The sequence below is a fragment of the Fistularia commersonii genome, chromosome 18 (genome assembly GCF_037954325.1).
Source record: "Fistularia commersonii isolate RoL2024-O1a breed Wild chromosome 18, RoL_Fcom_v1.0, whole genome shotgun sequence".
Lineage (NCBI taxonomy): Eukaryota > Metazoa > Chordata > Actinopteri > Syngnathiformes > Fistulariidae > Fistularia > Fistularia commersonii.
This window is the reverse complement of record NC_141301.1, coordinates 15,760,121-15,778,714: the sequence shown is the minus strand read 5'-3', so window position 1 is coordinate 15,778,714 and position 18,594 is coordinate 15,760,121. Positions and strand designations below refer to the sequence as shown.

General features: G+C 49.1%; 1 protein-coding gene across 6 annotated transcripts; it reads right to left on the bottom strand.

The window, feature by feature from the left end:
* Window positions 1–36: 36 nt before the first annotated feature.
* tmprss5 (transmembrane serine protease 5) lies at window positions 37–9,351 on the bottom strand. 6 transcript variants are annotated; one of them, XM_086164342.1, is made up of 17 exons: window positions 9,254–9,351; window positions 6,693–6,798; window positions 6,282–6,566; window positions 6,147–6,186; window positions 5,920–6,054; window positions 5,032–5,170; window positions 4,425–4,505; window positions 3,330–3,443; window positions 3,006–3,141; window positions 2,663–2,776; window positions 2,509–2,552; window positions 2,210–2,372; window positions 1,946–2,130; window positions 944–1,042; window positions 682–824; window positions 432–584; window positions 38–224 (listed from the first exon to the last, which is right to left on the bottom strand). In XM_086164342.1, exons 5-17 carry the CDS (start codon window positions 5,920–5,922, stop codon window positions 216–218), a joined length of 1,383 nt encoding a protein of 460 aa, XP_086020468.1. In that variant the 5' UTR covers window positions 5,923–6,054; window positions 6,147–6,186; window positions 6,282–6,566; window positions 6,693–6,798; window positions 9,254–9,351; the 3' UTR covers window positions 38–215. The 6 variants fall into 6 exon arrangements, 5 of the variants coding, with proteins under 5 accessions (XP_086020467.1, XP_086020468.1, XP_086020464.1 ...); XM_086164341.1 differs by having other exon boundaries at window positions 37–584; window positions 1,946–2,124; XM_086164338.1 differs by having other exon boundaries at window positions 38–584.
* Window positions 9,352–18,594: the final 9,243 nt, after the last annotated feature.

Genomic DNA, 18,594 nt, shown 5'->3' with positions numbered 1-18,594 from the left:
AAAGCGAATTGGTAAATTTGCTAAATGTTTAAAAAAAAAGAAAGACAAGGATGACTTAGAAGAGGCATCATTTATATTTCTTACATGGAAAAAACAACGTAAAAATGAATATTTATGTCTGGGTCTGCCTTTTGTGTACAATATAAAATGGACATTTAGAGTAAAAATATCGTCTCTCGGATATGAGCAGCATCCTCGGCCCCCATGATTCCACCTCAGTAATTCTGCAAAGAGAAGGAAATATTCTAAGCGTGACATTTCTTTACGTGTCAATCATCTATTGAAGTCAGTGTGTAATGGAGCGCGGCGCCCTGCATCGTGTTTTCAAAACGGGCAAACACGTCAAACTGTAGCGCGCGGAGGCCTGGAAGTGTGTTTCCAGAAGGAGGGTGGCGCAAGGCATCACCCCGACCCTCTGTCGACGTGTTCACCTCAATCATGTCGTAGATCCAGCCCAAGAATTCAGCCACTTTGGTATAAACCCCGGGATGGTTGGGCTCGGCGCAGCCCGTCCCCCAGCTGACAACCCCCATCAACCTCCACACGTTGTCATCTTGGCACACCAGAGGACCCCCGCTGTCCCCCTGAGAGGCACACACAGCGCTCTGACCACGCATTCACAACGCCAATATTTCACATATTCCAAGAGCTGAAGGGTCCAATTCCAAACATGCATCCGACCTGACACGCATCCACCTTCCCCTCTGTGTATCCCGCGCACAGCATCCGTGACGTGATCTCCCCATTGTACATGCACGAGCTGTTGCACTTGTTTGTGCTTATAATGGGAACCGGCGCCTCTTTTAAGGTATCAGATGAATGAACTGGGGGAGAAAGCACACGTCCGCCGCTGCTCTTTGTTACGCTGCGTACGCCGCCATGATGTATGAATGACACTTGGAGTCAATGCTCATGTATTTTGGAGAGGCGGGATCTTTCTTACCGCCGTCGGGCTGAGTGTATCCCCACCCGGAGATCCAGCACTGCGTGCCTCCGGGAACGTCGCGGCTGTATCCGGGCAAACAGACGGGCCTGACCGTGTCTGTCCAGAGGGGAAACACATGGATTCGACCATTCCTCGCCGTTATGGTGACACACAATACTTTGCGGTTCGCTTTAATTGAATTTCTTCCCACGATTATCGAGAACGGGACTGCGGGTACTCGTCCTCTACGCGGTGTTAATTATTTCCGGATAATTTCCGCATCGTTGTGTTAACACACGTTTGCGTTGAACAAATCACGGGCTCATTACAACCTGCGTGTTGACAGTGTAGATCTCCAGTCATTACCAGGCTGCAGCGGCAGACAAATGAGCCCCGTATGCAGATTCGCTATGTACACAGCGGCTGCTCGGTAACTGACTGAGCCACAAACCCGGCATATTAACGCTGCGTAAACCGGCGCGGTGCACAAAGCGACATATGTGACGAGACGGTGAGTCGAAACGTAGATATTTCATCATCTCGCCGAGCCTTTTCCCACGGAATAACACACACATGGACGCCGGATTGAAAAAGAAGGCCGCTTTCATGAGGACAACCTCTAAAATTGCACGATTTGCTGTTTTCCTCTCCCCCTAACGGTACGAAGCGAGACGCGGATCATGCATTTATTCATGAGTTCTACGCTGGTGTAAATGAGACGGAGCGTCTCCAGGACGGCTCGAGACTTCCCGTTGATGTATCGAATTACTTTTGATTAGCTGGCGTGGTGAATTCACCCGGATATAAACCTCCTCCAAGACATCCCTTAAATATAACCGGGGCGATCCACTCGGAGAACTCGCTTGTCTGGATCCAGTCGGTAATTCCGCAAAGTGCAGATTCCGACCGTGAACTAAGAACGCGACGTGACGTCTCGGCGGAGGATTTGCTCCGGAAGCTACCGCCGCTCAGACGAGACAACGGAACGACATTCGGGACTCGGGCGGGTTTCGGGCTGACCGGAGAAGTTCAGCGGGGTGCGCAGCTTCATCAGGGCGATGTCGCTGTCGTGGCTCCGGTGGTTGTAGTCCCTGTTGTAGATGATCTTCTCCACGGCGTGCCCGGGCTGACGGGACGTTTTCGCCGAGCCGCGGGTCACGATGCCGGCGTAGACCACCCAGCTGGACAGCTGGGGGAGCCTGTAGCTGGCATTCGGGGAAACCATAGCGGGGTCAGGGGGGCCTCGGTTCATGACCGCGGCGGCGGGAAGGGGCGGAGCCTTACTTGTGCACGCAGTGGGCCGCGGTGACGATCCACCGGCTGGTGATGATGGAGCCTCCGCAGGTGTGGCGGTCGCTGTGGTAGAGGCTGACCTGCCAGGGCCACCTGCCCAGCGTGGCCTCCACACCCCCGATTATCCTGGGGAGCTTCGCTCGCGTGCCGCACTCTTACAGAGCGCCATTCGTAAAAAAAGGGAAAATTAAAAACAAGCGATTGGACCCGAGGCAGCGGCCCGGCGGGCCGTCATTTATCACGGAGGGCTTCGTTTAGCATTCAAGGGAAGTGAAATTATATTTGCTCACCAAAACACTGCAAAGCAATAACCTTCCCGGTGATACAGCTTTTCCTAAATTGAAACAAATCGGGGTGACTGATGATGCGTGATGAATGCGTCTGTGGTCACGACTCTCTCTCCGCTACGCCGTGAGTATGATGTCCCTCGCTAAATTGCCTTACCTGAACTGCCACATATTTTCAAGATTACTCTTGTGCTCTGAGGTAATTTGCACGAAGCCTTCAGCATAGTTGAGCCCGATATCGGTTAGATTCACTCCCTTTTGCTTGGTCAGTCTGGAAGAAGAACATATGCAAAATAGCCCGGGTAGGTATTAAGATAATTCAGGCCCTTGAGGTGTGAAGCATGATTTTAAATGAGGCATTAACAGGTCATAAATAATCTCAGTCTTGAGCGCCGGCGAGACAGCTGCGGCAGTTAGCGAGTTAGTTGCCGGCTGTTAATAAAAAGCCCGGCGCCACATCGGCGTACAATCGGTAGCTCTGTCGGGGGGCGGGAACCAACCTCAGGTAACCCAGCTGCCTGCAGACCAGCGTCCCCAGCGAAGAGTTCCACCTTTCATAGCACACCGGCAGCCAGGTGGGCAGCTTCCCCAGCTGGATCTCCAGGAGGGAATTCTCAGGACTAATTCTGTAAAACACTGAACCTGATTGATTGAAAATCCCTCCGGTGGCAAGCTCTCAGGAAGAACCTCCTCGGCCAGCGATACGCCGCCAGGCTAACGCGTCGCTCGAACGCAAGGAGATGAACCGTGTTTCCCTTCGTTAGCTCCCACAACAAGGACGTACATCGTGCATTAATAACCCCGAGGGAGGATCTAAAACAGACCTTTCCTGGGGTCGGAGATGGAAATGTCCTCCGTCACGTTGCAGAAAGACGTCTCCTTCGTGTCTCCCAGTCCTACTGGAGTTTGAGAGGAGGAGGGCCTCAGCAGGAGCTTGACTGGTGCAGAGACACACAGCGTTAACCCGCCGTCATCCCAGAATCCAACCCCTTCGGCGGGAATTCATTTTCCCACGTGTCGCTGCGCGGCCATTTTAAATAGTTATTCAAAGATCCGCCGGACGGTTCAGTTATCCGAATATCACCTCGCTGGTTTTTAAAGTAAATATGCAGAATAAAAATGGCTTTATCAGAGTAAAGATGCTGTTCTGCCGCTAGAGCAGGGGTGTCTAACTTATATTTTCAGTGACAGCACAAATGTAACTAAACATCACCAAATGTCAAATAAATGTCACCACTTCTTTATGTGAATTAACTCATTCGCATCCAAATGTAACGCATGCATTCCCATCTTTCTTGAAACAGCCTTCCATTTGTGGCAACATTTGGGGATCATTTGTATTTCTCAATTGATGATGTCATTGATGTGGATCTGCTGCGATCTAACGGCGGGATGGCGTGGATCGGCATGAATCGAGGGAAATGTAGTTTATGGTCATTGCACGCATTCCATTTATTTATTTTAAGACAAACAGACCTTTTAAGATGTTCTCGTGGGCCATCTAAAATGACGTGGCAGGACTTGAGTTTGACGCATGTGCACTAGATGAAGGTTATTTCGGCCCTCGGTCAGAATTGTAGGGACGAGAATAGACGGGGAAAATACCGCAACGGTGGGCCTACGGTGACATATTTGAGCACGGCTTGGCCGGAAACCAAAACGAAACAAACAGGAAAGTTGAAAGAAGGGACTCGCTGTTGCTTTTTGTCTCCATCCGATGCAAATTGTTGCTACTTGTCGTGCTACGGTGCAATGGGCGCTGGTCCTGAATGCAACGTGAACCCGTTCGGTTGGGAACTTCTGCTGCCCGGAGCGAATTTTACCCCGAAAACGTGCGTTTGGAAAGCCGATAACGTCGAGGCGGCGCTGAGACGCGGGTCGAAGCGGCCCTTAATAACGGCGGGGACGCGGTGACTCACCCAGGAACCAGACACCTACAGCCAGGCCTCCCAGGAGTCCCAGCGCACACACAGCTGCCAGCAGCCTCACCAGCCTGTGTGCTGGAGCAACAGTCAACACGGAAATTCATTATGTCTGACTGAGATGGAGATTAAAAAGCTCAATCTACCACATGCATAACAATTAGCAGTTGAAAGGGAAGAAAAATAACTTCCATGCATTTTCATAAAACTACTAGTCTTGTCCCTCTTATTACATGAGCCTGCAAAGTCTTTCCCGTCACAGCATTTAATGGCATTTGAAAATACTCTATCAAATGGATGTAAGAATATTTAAAGCTGCAATATTGCTGGAACCACCTATGAAAATTGCTCTTTTGATTGCATATCCCTAATGATAATAACAGTTTTACGACGTTTCGATTTATCGTACATTCAAAAACCAGCTTAAATGTTTAATTAGCTTTGCCGTCTGCAACGACATAATGCTGGATTTAAAATCATTTCGGCAAAATTGTCTGCTAAGATGGAGCTTTTACACATCGCCTCGGCGGCAGGAGTTGTGTTTCAGCAGCTCCTTCCCTCGGCTAATGAACCGAGATCGGGCGGCGCGGCGGAGGGTCCTCACCGAGAGTCGTGGAGTGAAACCTTTTAATCCAGCTCCGCACGCCCTTGGTTTCGTGGGCTTGCGCTGTTTTCTCGGGGTGAAAAGGCTGACTGACGGCCGCCGGGTTCTCAATCACTGATAGCGCGTCTGCATCAAGACTCTGGAAGAATCCAAGCAGACAACTTTCACTCCTCGGGTCGTCTCCGCTCGTCTCGCCAAAAGTTGCTTATTCGAAACAAAAGCTACGAGCCGAGCATCCGGCGGCAGCGGCGGGTCACATTTCGGGCTCCGTCTCGTTTAATTACCCGCATTGTATCTCTGGATCTCGGCCATCGCCCACTCAGCTCTGCCAGTATACATGCACGTGTGTGTTGCATCGCTTACTACACGTCCTGCACCGAGGCTGAGATGCATCGTCACCTCTCGCTAATCTCCTTATCACTCAAGAGCGAGTGTGTTTTTGTGGAGTAAATTCCGCATGAGGCAGCTGTTTCTATAAGAAGCATATTGAGGATATTACAGTCATAACAGTAAAACTCCAGAGATGTGACATCCCGATTGGAACCGCACCACAAGACCGGTTTGAGTACAAGTCACAACATCTGTTCCCTCGCAGGGTTGGCGCGCGAACGCTGCCTTTCGCTTCTGACACTATATTTAGCACGAGTCGCGTACAGCAAGGACGGTTTAGAGTCGTACAACAGCTGCGCGAGATTACAGTGCACATGAATGATGAAAAAATACGAACCATGCGGAGAGGCGGCGAGAGGGCCGAGTGTGACGGGAGGACGACCGGGAGGGTGGAACGCACGAGCGTTGGGAGTGTAACCGGAGGTGACAGGCAGGAGGTGTGTGTGTGTGTGTGTGTGTGTGGTGGAGCCGAGGGCCGGCGGGGTTCCGCTCTCTTACCATGTTTTCCTCGTGTGCTGTCCTGAGGAAAGCGGATGGTGCGCCGGCTCATCTGTAGGCTCGTGCTGGAGGCAGGGAGCTCTGTTACGCTCGCCTGCGATGCACCATTTAACAGAATGCAACTCTGGATTTTCCCTTCACAAAGAGACAATGAGGTCAGCAGCGGTGCAGAGAATGAGGCTGTTGTTTGTCCAGGGGGGTCATGGGGCCTGTGGGAGCGGCTGAACCTGGTCTTTGTAGGCAGAGCATCTCCAGAGATCCCTCAAGCTTAGGATGAAAAGGACAGGGGGGAGGGGGTTGCTAGGTAACACTTTCCACCTGTGCCAAAAGATTGTGCAATTTCACCCGGAGCTTGTTATTACCTGACACGTCGGTGTTTCTGCGAAAAGGTCATAATTGTGAATTGTTGAAAAGCCTCATGTCATGTCCAGTCCCATCGTTCGGAGTCCAAAGCTATCTTCTCTCAGCACCCGGGAACAAAATGAAGTCTGTCGGATCTGCCCGATGACAGACGAGACTTTTTCTGGTCTCCGCCGCTCGGACTCCCTCACAGACGCCGTTTTTGTGGGAAAACCTTCATAACTTCTGATCGGCAGAAAAGACCGATTCGATTGGTCAGTGATGGAATTCAGGAACAATCAAAAATACTGTGGGGAGGATGAGAACGTTGACGCATTAAAAAATAAATTCCGTTAAAACGGAAGATCTCGTTTGATGCTCACGGCTGAAGAAACAAGTGAGGGGTTTCCCGGAGCCCAGGTGAAGGGGCTTACCGTCAGGAAACCGAATTCCACTTCAGCCGACCGTCCGAAAGGCAGATCTAAGAGGAGGCCCACGATCTGTTTTGGCTCATCTGCCAGGTGTCCTGCGGAATTACTCCTAAATCAAACACAAAAGGGAGGAGACGCTGCAGACGAATTCCATCCCGCTGGGATTTTGAGGTTAACGCCATTTGATAGCTGCAGCCGAGGCAAACACGAGATCATAGGTGCCGTTATTCCCGGGAGGATTTGATGCCTCCATATTCCGGTGACATTTGTTTTCTTAGACAGCTGAATAAACAGAGATTTACCGAGCTGTCGGGGATTAACCCAGTTAGAGGCCGTGTGATAAATAAACCCATATTCATTTCGGGATGCTCACGAATGTGATCTTTTTTTTTTTGATGAAACAGTAACTTCCCCACTCCTCCCTGCTGTGTAGAAATCTTTCTTCTGTGATATCATTTCAGTCACACCTTTATAATTCTACATGCAGCCCCAGAATAGCAAAATCGCTCTTTGTTAGCCGGCGCTAAACCCAACGCACGTAAAAATAAAATAAACAAAATAGAGAGTTGTTTGTTTCAGCGGGAAAAACGTCAGCGTGATTAAGCAATCGGCTCAAACACTCGCTAAAACATCGACAATTGCAGTGTTTACAAACTGAAGATGCATTTTCAACAGTTTGTTGTTTCCATGTTTCCCAAAATCACAATGAGCGACTATTCTGTTTTTATACACATTTAAATAGTACCCATGTTCTGGAGATAATTCACATGATTTAAGTCAATCCAGCAGCACAGGTTCTGGCGGTGAGCATCAAAGATCGACTCGTGATACGACGCGACCACGATGCTGCATCTAAGGAAGCAGCGGCGTCTCGATACGGAAAATTCTGACATCGGAGACAAATTGCAGCGCAGGTAATCCATACGGCACATTATCTGCGTGACTGCAGTTGAAACAGTAACCTTCAAAGTGCATATTCTTGGCGCTCTGCTTCAGCACAAACACACAGACACAACTTGTGAAATTGGCGACGTGGGAATTAATTATAACGCCAGCTGTTATAATAGAAATAAAAGTACTCGGCGCCGTTGTAACCCAGGAGGAAGTATCATGAGACGCTATAATAGTGATATTGTCTCCCACGTCTCTGAAATTCCCACACACTTAAATCAAAATTATTCCGACTGAACCTCAAAGTTGAAACGTTTCCAAAGGTGGTATTCTCGGTGCAACGCCGCGGCTGTTTTCTCGCACTCGACCGTGTCTTCTTCTTCTCCTTTGGGCTTTTCCCTTCAGGGCTCGCCACAGCGAATCCACCTCCTCCATCTAACATTATTCTCTGAATCCTCTCTCACACCAACTACCTTCATATCTTCTCTCACTACGTCCATAAATCTTCTCTTTGGTCTTCCTCCAGACCTCTTGCCTGGCAGCTCCAATTCCAGCATCCATCTACCAATATATGCTCTATCGCTCCTCTGTCCATGACCCAACCATCTGAGTCTGGCTTCTCTGACCTTCTCTCCAAAACATCTAACATGTGCCGTCCCTCTGATGGACGCATTCCTGATCCTCTCCATCCTGGTCACTCCCAAAGAGAACCTCAGCATCTTCATCTCTGCAACTTCCAGCTCTGCTTCGTGTCTTTTCGTCATTGTAACTGTTTCTAAGCCTTACGGCACCGCCGCTCTCACCACCGTCTCCTCCACCTTTCCTTTCCTTTCGGCTGATCGTCTTCTATCTCTTTTCTCCACCCATTCCAACCTGCTTGAACCCATCTCGTCACCTCTTTTCCACACACTCCACACAAGTACCTGAAATCCTCCAACTTCTTCATCTCCGCTCTCTGTAGCCTCACCGTCCCACCCGTGTTCCTCTCATTCACACACACATATATATACTTTGCCTTTCTGCGACTAACCTTCATTCCTCTCCTTTCTGGCGCACCGTGTCGCTACGTATTATTTAGTCATCTGAGAAACAAACACCGCCCCGGTAAGTTCTCACTTACGCGGCGAGCGGCTACGATCCGGCCCTCGGATTATATTCTTTTAATCGGAAACTCGACTCGAGTAAGACTCGACTCGAGGAGATCACAACAACAGCGAGCTGTGGTTGACGCCCCGGCGTGGGCTGCATCTGTTCATCGATGCACATATCGCACTCGGCGGCGCCGCGTCGAGACTGGCTTTGGGACACTTTGGAATCGTACGAAACCCTCTGTCTTGCAGCTTTTATCTCAGCCATTACTATTTGTGCCTCAGTCAGTGTCCAAATTTTGAACATCACTCGCACAGTGCCTGTGTGTAAATCCCACGGGGGGAGGGAGGTTCAAACATAACAGAAGACGAATGGTCTTATAAAGACCGGTGTGAGGTTTTCTTTGACGGCACTCGCCAAACTGCGACCCGCTAAGCCTTTTAACAGTGATTCAGGGCTGTGGAGGACAGCCTGCGATTTGTGTCACTTCTGCTGTTGACTCTGACCTTCTGGCAAAGATGTCCATTAAAGGGTGGACTGTTCACTGAGACGGGGGGGGCAGGTTGTACAAAATCACCACTGACCTCTTTCAAGATTATGACTTCTGTGATTTTCTTTTCTTTTGGTCTGAAGGTCTGTCTGTCAGCAGGATTATTCAAACACCGACCCGCTGGTATCTCTGAGGGACGGAGTCGGGACGGCAAAAGATCCATTAGTTTTCTGGATCAGAAACAAACTCCTTGATTGATCCGGGTTTTTTTTCACCTTCTTAGACATTTTTCATTGAAAAGCAATCTGGGATACTTGAGATTACTTTGTTGCACCTGGTAGAGCCTCTAATAAGGTTTGTCCCAGGATGAGTTCCTTGTCTTTGCAGACGTCTGCTCTATTAAAGAGGCCATCTCGTTCACGGTATCCTTGCAGCGTTATTTGTATCCTCATTAAATCAAGTCGTACTTCATGGCCCCAATTTGATGATCTGATTTGAATTGGATTTTTTTGCCGTAAATGGCCAAAGGGGCCCAGAATAATCAATGCTGCTTGGCATCTTTTGTTTCATTCCTCATTTTAGCGGGAGCCTTTGACCATTTATCTTTCTGCTCTGCAAATCGATCAACAGATCACCCATAGATAAACAAATATGGCTTTATTATTCTTTTCCCGGGCCGAGTGAGCCATTTCTACATTTACGTGAAAACGACCGGGTGCGATGTTAGCTGTAGATAAATGACATGCAAATTACAGTTACCGTTAGAACAAATCATTCATTTCCAAAGGCAGGACATAAACGTGTGTCGTGTTATTATTCTTGCGGGACAGAAGAAGAATATTTAACAGTTGAATTCATCTGATGATTTGAGATGGTAACGGGACTCCATTAAAATGTAATCACTTGCGATGCATGAAGTGAATCTGCCTGTATCCATAACCCTGTCGCACACATGTAGGAGGTGGTGGGCGCGTCACAATATTTAGCAGAAAATAAGAAATGCGCGACGTTAGATTCGGTCTTTTCAAGCATACGTGAGATTTGCAAGGTCTAGAAGGCGGTGGTTTGTCTGCAGCATGCAGGAGTGTTTCCATCAGTATTCAGAGGAGGGGATGGTGGCTGGACGGCGGGCCTGATCCCTGCCTGGGTCCTGCCTCTGTCTGGGATGGATGTCTGCGGTGGTCGCATACTGCCCTCTTGTGGCAAACCAGAGGACCGTTCACCTGGACAGAAAGACCACAGTGAAAAGAGGGTTATTTCTTCACCAGCCTGAAGATTCAAATATAAATGGTTGCATGTTTCATTTGGAGACGATAATTGCTAACCTGTTAGCCTGCTAGCCCGCTAGCTTGGATGTGCGTATACCGTCACGGACAATGCTGGATGCCTTATTTTATTTTTATTATTATTGGTAACAATTTTGGTTATTACTTTAGTTCGCTCTAAAAACAAAACAAAGTGCAATTTACCGGGAAGAGGTTTGAGTTACTTGCCTCTGGAAAACAACCGCACAGGTGAGCGGATGTAACTTTTGCTGAGTCATCCATCTCTACGGTCACATTACACACCCTTATACCAGAATGACTAAATCAAATCTCTATTAAACAAAATCAAAAGTTTTTCTTTTTTTTTTTTTTTTAAACGGTGTTTAAAAATAATATGGAGAACGCTGGCATAGTTTGCACACACCGCCGCGATATCAGAGTTTCCAAGCTAGTTACTGTCACTTCCGGTGTCAGGGGAAAACTAACCGGCACTTCCGCATTGTCATGATTACCGTAAAACCCCAACAATGCGCACTGCGTTTTAGACACCGCATTTAAATAATGTAAATATTGTAGAAATAACGCACCGGGGAAAAGTTATTCGAATAGCCAGAAAGGGCTCATCAGGGCCCCCACAGAGCGCTCAGGTGTGTCTGCAGCGGCATAAATGAATAGGTGTCATGTTGTCATGTAGAGGCTAATGATAGCGGGCCGGGGTAAGACTGGAGTGTCTTTGTCCCCCTCCTCTCCGCCTCCCTCCAGATGGCGGTTAATGTGGTTTGCTTTAGCTGCCCACCGTGCTCACTCTAATTAAACAGAGGAGATTACATTAACACTGGCTCCCACTCAATCCGCTCCTCCACTGAGCGTGTCCTTGGACTGAAGGCCGGGGAGAGATCAGAGGTGGGTGGGCTGCAGAGGTGCAGGTTCCTCCGCACTGGGTAAACACCCCGTATTTGAGCGAGCGGTAATTAAGGGTCCAAGGGTAGAGAGAAAAAGGGCATCGCGCAACCGGATCCAATTAAACCATCTCAGACGTGCTCGGCTACTGATGAATCCCCAAGTGCTCTTGAGCAAGGCACTCGACCCCCCGTGTAGCATAATGAAGGTCTGACACGAGACCTAGCGTTGAAGCGCTAATAAAGGACCGAATAGTCGTTTAGCGATTTCGTCGTCAAGCGAAACCCCCCCGGCGACGGACAACATGAACAACATTTTTGCGGTCCACACAATGGTTATCCAGTACGGTATGTACTGTATTTGCATGCGTATATACTGTACAGTAGTTGCCTGGATTTCAGCCATTCGTCCTCTATTAATTACCTTTTTTTTCTTTCACGGATTTGCATGAATATAAGCCAATTATACTGTATCTTTTCTTTAATGTCCATATTTGCATTTCTACCGTGCTACCGTACAGTATTTACATCCATATAGGCCATTTGTGGTGATCTATTTTACTACTTCTTTTTCTTCAATGTTTACATTTGCATGAATATAGGCCAATTATAAGCACGTCCAGTACGAACTCTGCGTCGTTTAGTGAGGGCCACCTGCATTCATATGCTTCCTATTTTTAAGACTACAATCTCATTGCCCATGTGTCGCACACGTAACTTTTACAATCCACGGCCTTCATCTCTGTTCATTCATCGTTCAGACAGGGTTAAGATAAGGCTGGCAAACACACTGTTCGACGTCGTGAATGATGGTGCGTGTTGCCGGGGTCGAGCTGGGGATTGGCTCCAGCCCCGCCGTGACCCCGCGAGCAGGGTAGGCGGTATGGAGTATGACCGAATGAAAAATTAAAAGGACGAAGGAGAGGGACGACTGAGAGAAGATTATATTTGGCAGTACTAGCGGTAGACTAAAATATTTAGAGAGGCGAAAAGTAACTGAAGCCGTCAGTTTGGTAAATTCTGAGCTCCGGACTTTAGACAAAGAAACAATCTGGAGCTGGAGATGCGCAGCCTTGCAAATAATGCAAGCGTGCGCGTCACAGGTGGAGGAGACCACACTTCTTTTCAAACAAATGGCGTTCTTTCAAACATCACATGCATTTAATCGGACGCGAGATCACGTCTGCTTATGCAAACTGAAATGTGAAAGCGTTAAAATGCAGTGGAGGGAAGCCGCGTCTCTCCGTTAACCTGGTGAATATTTCAACAGCAGGCTTTGGGATCCCGGAAATTGGCTAATTCCACCTGAAAGGAAAGACGTTTCGCTTCTTCCAGACCGTAAGATATTGTCTGTGACGTCCCTGGCCGGCGTTTAGAGCCCCTTACAACGGCGTGAGAATGCGAGAGCTTCATCGAGTCGATGATGCGATGGAGTTGCATCACCGTGAGTGTGAGCGGGTCCTGACCGACATACCAATGAGCCCAGCTCTTTGGAGTTGCGATCCGATCGTGGGTTGTTTTTAACCGTTCGGTCGGCGTCCAAGGCTGGGCGGGGCGGACGTTCCCTCCCCTCGCCACTGGAGGTGTTGATTTGTTTTAATGGTCGTTTTGGAGGCTGCAATTTGTGGCACGGTCCAATTGTACCGTTGAACGCTGGAAGGTGTTATTGTCCGTCCCGCTCGTATGAATCAAGGCTGACCAAACATTTGGAACACCTCCCTGCGCGTCCCAGCAGAGTTCAGCAGCGCCACAAAATTACAGCCTCGAAAAGACCCGTTAAATTAAACCGACTTTGGTCAAAAAAAAAAAAAATTAGAACGTGAACTGTCCAATCCTCGGACAGAGTCGACAAACGTTATACTGCACGATATTTATGCGGGTCCGTCGTTCGGGAGTCAATCAGTGACTGAGTGGAGGATGAATGCAGCGAGGACAAACAGATGTAGGCATCCACTGTGGCAAAAACCAAACAGATTATTCTTATGGGTGAACCACGTGAGCCAGAACAGCACAGAGTGTTTGGGAAAAGGATTTGATTGTGATTATGGTGGGGGGAAAAAAACAAAACAAAACAAAACAAAATAAGCATAAACACCGCCGAACGGAGCGAAGCTAATGGGGTAAAACTCATATAGCCAGAAAATATATTGCACAATAAAACATCCGCAGCTTACTCAGAGGCTACTTGTGTGGAGAGGGGAAAAGGATGACTAAAGAGGAAAGCATAGGAACATATTTCAGGAGCCGAACCGGTGTCTCAGAGCCATTAGGGAAAGTGAGGAACACAAAAGTGAAGATGTATGAAATGCTGCCTCGTCTCCGAGCTGAAACGTCTTACCGTGTTTGAAAAATCCCTCTTTGATTGCGCGTTACGGCCAGCATTTGGAGACCTGACCAATTTTTAGCTTCTTCTACATCTGGATTAAGATGCTGGCCAGCTGTGGCTCTGGCAGGATGCCTGCAGAGCTCACCGCAGAGCCTGGAGAGACTCCAGCTGTTTGCAAGAAGTCCAGATGACACATAAACTCCGTAAACACAACTGTGAAGGTCTGTGGCTGGAGCCAATAAACCATTAAGCTGGATAAGCATCATTGTTTGTGTTCAGATGATGGGTAGGACTTAAGCTGTAATTTAGAAGTGATATGTTGAATTAAATCCACGGTGGCAGAGGAATTTAAAAATAAAGTTGCGTATCCCAACCGGGGGCTTGGAGGTATCCTAAAAGGTGTGTGAAACCTCACCTGGACCGTTTTTAAACACGAGCGACAATTACAGACATTATCAAGTTGTGATGATCGTTTCGGTGTTTGGTAAACCGGAGAGCGAGAGGCGTCTTTCCATGGAACGATGGTCCAGGTTGACCTCCAATCTTCGGGGATTACAAAACCTGCAAAGACATTCTGACAGTCTGTTGTGAAAAGGAAGACGGGAAGGAGAACCAAATGTCTGGCAACAGATTTCGCTTTCAAAAAGCCACTCACCAAACCCCAGGCGCTGGCTGTTCAGCTCCACTCCTCCTCCAGTGCGATGGAGAGCCTGGTGAAGCTTCCTGAAGGCAGCTCGTGGTGCGGCTGGAGCCGATCCCAGCTGCGAGACGGGGTTCGCCCCGGATCCATCACAACCAGTCACCCTCTCATTCACATCCAAACTATTCTCACCGGCAGATTCACTCTAGTTGACCTCCACTATCTGCATAGGTGTAACAGGCCCGTCTGTCGACGCGCACCAACCTCTGGACGCGATTGCAGCGCGGCAACTGCTGGAATATTTTCTTCCGTGAAAGAAAAAAATCAATGCCCCGTTGGAGCCTTTGGGTTTAAGATCTTCTCAAAAGAGTTTTCTCCTCAGAGAGATGCAATTTTCTCCGTCCCCGCTGCTAATTTCTCGGCCTCCAGTTTAATCTTCGCCCGCTCTGGGTGAGCAGAGGTCCCGACTGCAGACGCAAGGGATGTAACGAGGGCATCGATGATCTCGGTCATCTTCTTGGCCGGGGCCGTAAAGGGAACCGCGGCGTGCTCGGCCACCTCCTTCCCAGGGTCTTCAGTTTCGTGATAGCGATGGAGAAGGGCAGCCGTCTGAGAAGCAACAATGGCCTGGGTCTGGGATCCTTTCTGTCGGGAAATGGGAGAGAACTAGGAGACCGTAAGGTACTAGGTTTTTGCTCTTCGTGGCTGCATCAAATCCCATCCCATCGAGTCGTTTGAGCTTCTTCTGCGCGGCAGACGTTCACGATTGGGCTAAAGCACGTCAAATTTACCGTACCTTTGTGTTTGGGGCGACGAGGCCGCGGGGGTAAAAAAGCAACAAGACAAATCTTAGAAGAGACGACTGACGGCCACCTAAAACAGCAGCTCCGTCATCCGATCAGATCGCGGTGTTGACAAGACACTCGACAAGCTAGCTTCTGTTTCAACTCACAATAAAAGCACTCTGGCCTCGGCCTCTTCCGTATGCGAGGAGACGGACGCGAAATACACCGTCCTGTCAATCGAAGCAGCCACGGCACCTGCAAACATCCGACGCACCCGAAGGCGGACGCCTCTGAGCGCAGGCGTACCCGGGAGCTCCGCCACCTCTCATGAACTCATCACATAAAGATATTCAAATCAAATGCAGCAGTGATTTTCTTAAACGCCACAGAGGGAAACGACAAGTACAAATATCTGTGTTTATTTGAAAGGCAGGATCGGTTGTTTCATGTCTCCATGTTTCCCCCCCTGCCGGGTTTCAGCGGCGCTCTCCCCTCAGCCAATGGCGGTCCACACCTTTATTTTCTGTTTACAAACCCGGATCATCAAAAACATGCGAATATAATTGAGCTGTCAGTTCTGCACATGTTTACATTAAACAGATCTGCTGTTGCACAAAAGGAAGGAATCACGTTTGTTAACTTAATGTGAGCAATGCAGGCAAACACATGGCCGTCCAACATGCGCAAAAACTACAAAAACGGAGGTGTTAATCCTGGACTATGACAGCAAAGTCATAAGAAATCCAGAAGAGAAGCAAAAGCTGAAGAGGCCAATGGCCTCCATGAATACGCAGAGCTTTCCGGTGGTGCTCGGCGAGAAGGACGTGTCAGATAGAGATGATCAAAGAGTGGATGAGAGCAAAAAGGCCAAAGCCGGTCTGCTAGAAGAGATTATGAACACTGATTTCTGGAGGAAGTCACACTTGTGTGAAGATATAAGAGAAAGGATGAAGACTGGACACAAGACTGGAGGGAGCTTGAGTCCAATTTTGTAGCAAAACAGGAGGTTTAGCTGTTTGTGCTCAGCGCTCATTTCCTACAAATCTGTGGTAAAAGAGCACTTTTACTTCACGGCTGGTCTGCTAACTAAATGTGGAGATGCGGAATTAAAAGGAACAATTAACAGGCAGATGCTGCTGAGGATGCTTGTAATTAAAGGTCATCCAAATAAGCTCGCTCGACAGGGACGGGCGGCGGCAAAATGCATTTCAGCGCCTGTCGATGTTCTCTCAGAAGAAAGCCGGCTTAGAAGATGGTTTCGGCGGTGCCGAGGAACTGGAAGACCGGAAGGTTTGTCCGCCGGGTCCTTGCGGCTGAAGAACGGCGACGCCGCTCGGAAAAAATCTGCGGTTAAAAAAAACAAAATCTCTGCACCGACTTTGGGGATTCTTGCTTTTCTTTCCTGCCGTCCCCAGTGAAGCCTTGACCTGAATCTCGGATCTGACGTCAGCAGACCAACAAATACACTCAGCGCACGGGAGCTTTTCTTGCGTCCTGCTTGTCGGAAAAGGAAGGCCGAGAGAGCGCGCGTGTTTGTGGGTTTGGTTAACACGAGCCGAGCTAATGAGATCTAGACTCCCGTTAGCGTGGCGCTAGCAGAAGCACATCAGTTATGTCCCATTCTGTCCTCTAATTGGTCAGCGGTGTGGGTCCGAGGGGACGGTAATCATCGCGTTACTCTGCACTGTGTTGTGTTTACAAGACAGGAATGGTGGGAGTTTCTGAAAAGCAAATTTCCCTTTTGTCGTAGAATTCAACTGCGCTGCATGAACTTAGACGAGAACCAGGATGTTGACTTTTACGCCCTCCTCCCTTGTGTACACCTGCATCCCAAAAAGGACCGGGCAAACACACGGCCTGCGGTAACAGGAGCGCGACGTACGGACGGCGGTGAAAGCGGCAGGTCATCTATGATGTCAGAATATATTTGGGATGTAGGTCAGTGGAGACGCTGGTGGCAAATCTGCACCGGTGTCCTGTCTTTCCCAGGAAGCGCCTTCGTTCTTCCGATACTGGAGTGTACAGGACAAACGTCACCCTGGTGTCCGACCGCCAGACGGGGTCACCGCTGCTTCAGCAAACCGGCGTGGTCCCAGGCTCTTTGGATTAAATCTGCCTTCAACCAGTCAAATAATGTCATTCGACAAACTGAAGGGCCTGTCGGAGCGGTGAGCATCCTGGTGGAACATAGCAGACGTGTTCCTCCGCTCAAAAGCCAGAAGAAAAAGCAAAAAAAAAAACAAATACGACACTTCATCGGCCCTCGCGGTAGGAACAGGTCTCCAGTGGCCTCGGACTACGGAAAAGTGAAGAAGCCCAATCTGGCGTTCACAAGATGTTTCCAAGATGAATATGTAGCTGCAGGACAGGGAACCTGAAAAGGGAAAATCTTACTCTTTTCCTTTGGTCTTTTCCCTTCAGGGTTCTCCACAGTGGATCCACCTTCTCCATCTATTCTCTGGATCCTCCTCTCTCACACCAACTACCGTCATATCCTCTTCACGACATCCATCCATCTTCTCTCTGGTCTTCCTCTAGACCTCCAATTCCAGCATCCGTCTACCAGTATATTCACTCTCCCTCCTCTGTCCATGACCCCACCATCCCTGACCTTCTCTCCAAAACATCTGCCATGTGCCGTCCCTCCAATGGACTCACTCCTGCTCCTCTCCATCCTGGTCGCTCCCAAAGAGAAGCTCAGCATCTTCATCTCTCTGCAACCTCGAGCTCTGCCTCCTGTCCTTTGGTTGCTGTCAGTGTTTGTAGATCATCTCACCTCTGTCTCCTCCACCTTTCCTTTCCTTCTTTTCCCTGTTTCTGAACGTCCAGGGACGACTGGACTCAGGTAGGAAACCCAACGTTAAAGACCCCGGGTCTCATTTGCTCTCAATTGTTTTTCCTCAGAAACAAGATGCCTATTACCGCATAACTATTACCGACGACTGTCCCTGAGACGATGAACCTGCAAGAGTCAAAATACAGGGCAGACTTGGAGTTTAAGCAATCAAGATGGCGCACGCGTGTCTGAAATGGCCACTCCGACTCGGGCCGGCAGAAAGTACCGGGAAGGAATAAGCGACCACAGACAGGCCGAGCGGTCACGGCGCGCCACCTGCCCGACCGAATCCACCCCCGGCAGATGTGTGCGCTGGCAGCGGACACTTCTGCACCTTAAAACTGCCTGTAATGGAAAGACAACGTGTCCCGGCCAAGACCGCAGGCTGCTCCCTGGACGGCCGCTCCAGCCGCCGGGACGACACGGAGAAAAAAGAAAAAACAAGGTCCAGGAAAAAAAAAAAGAAAAAAAAAAAAAAAAACACAGCACCCTCTCCAAGTGAGAAGTATGCCACCGCAGCCTTTCTGGGGAATACAAGAAATGCCACAATGCTTCAGCCAGACAGCTTAAGTGGCACAGCTGCCCTGCTAGACTCCAACAGACAGAGGCTGACCTCCACCGCCGCTCCGCCAGGAGCTACATTATCCCACTAAACTCAACACCAAACCCCACCTGCCCTTCTTC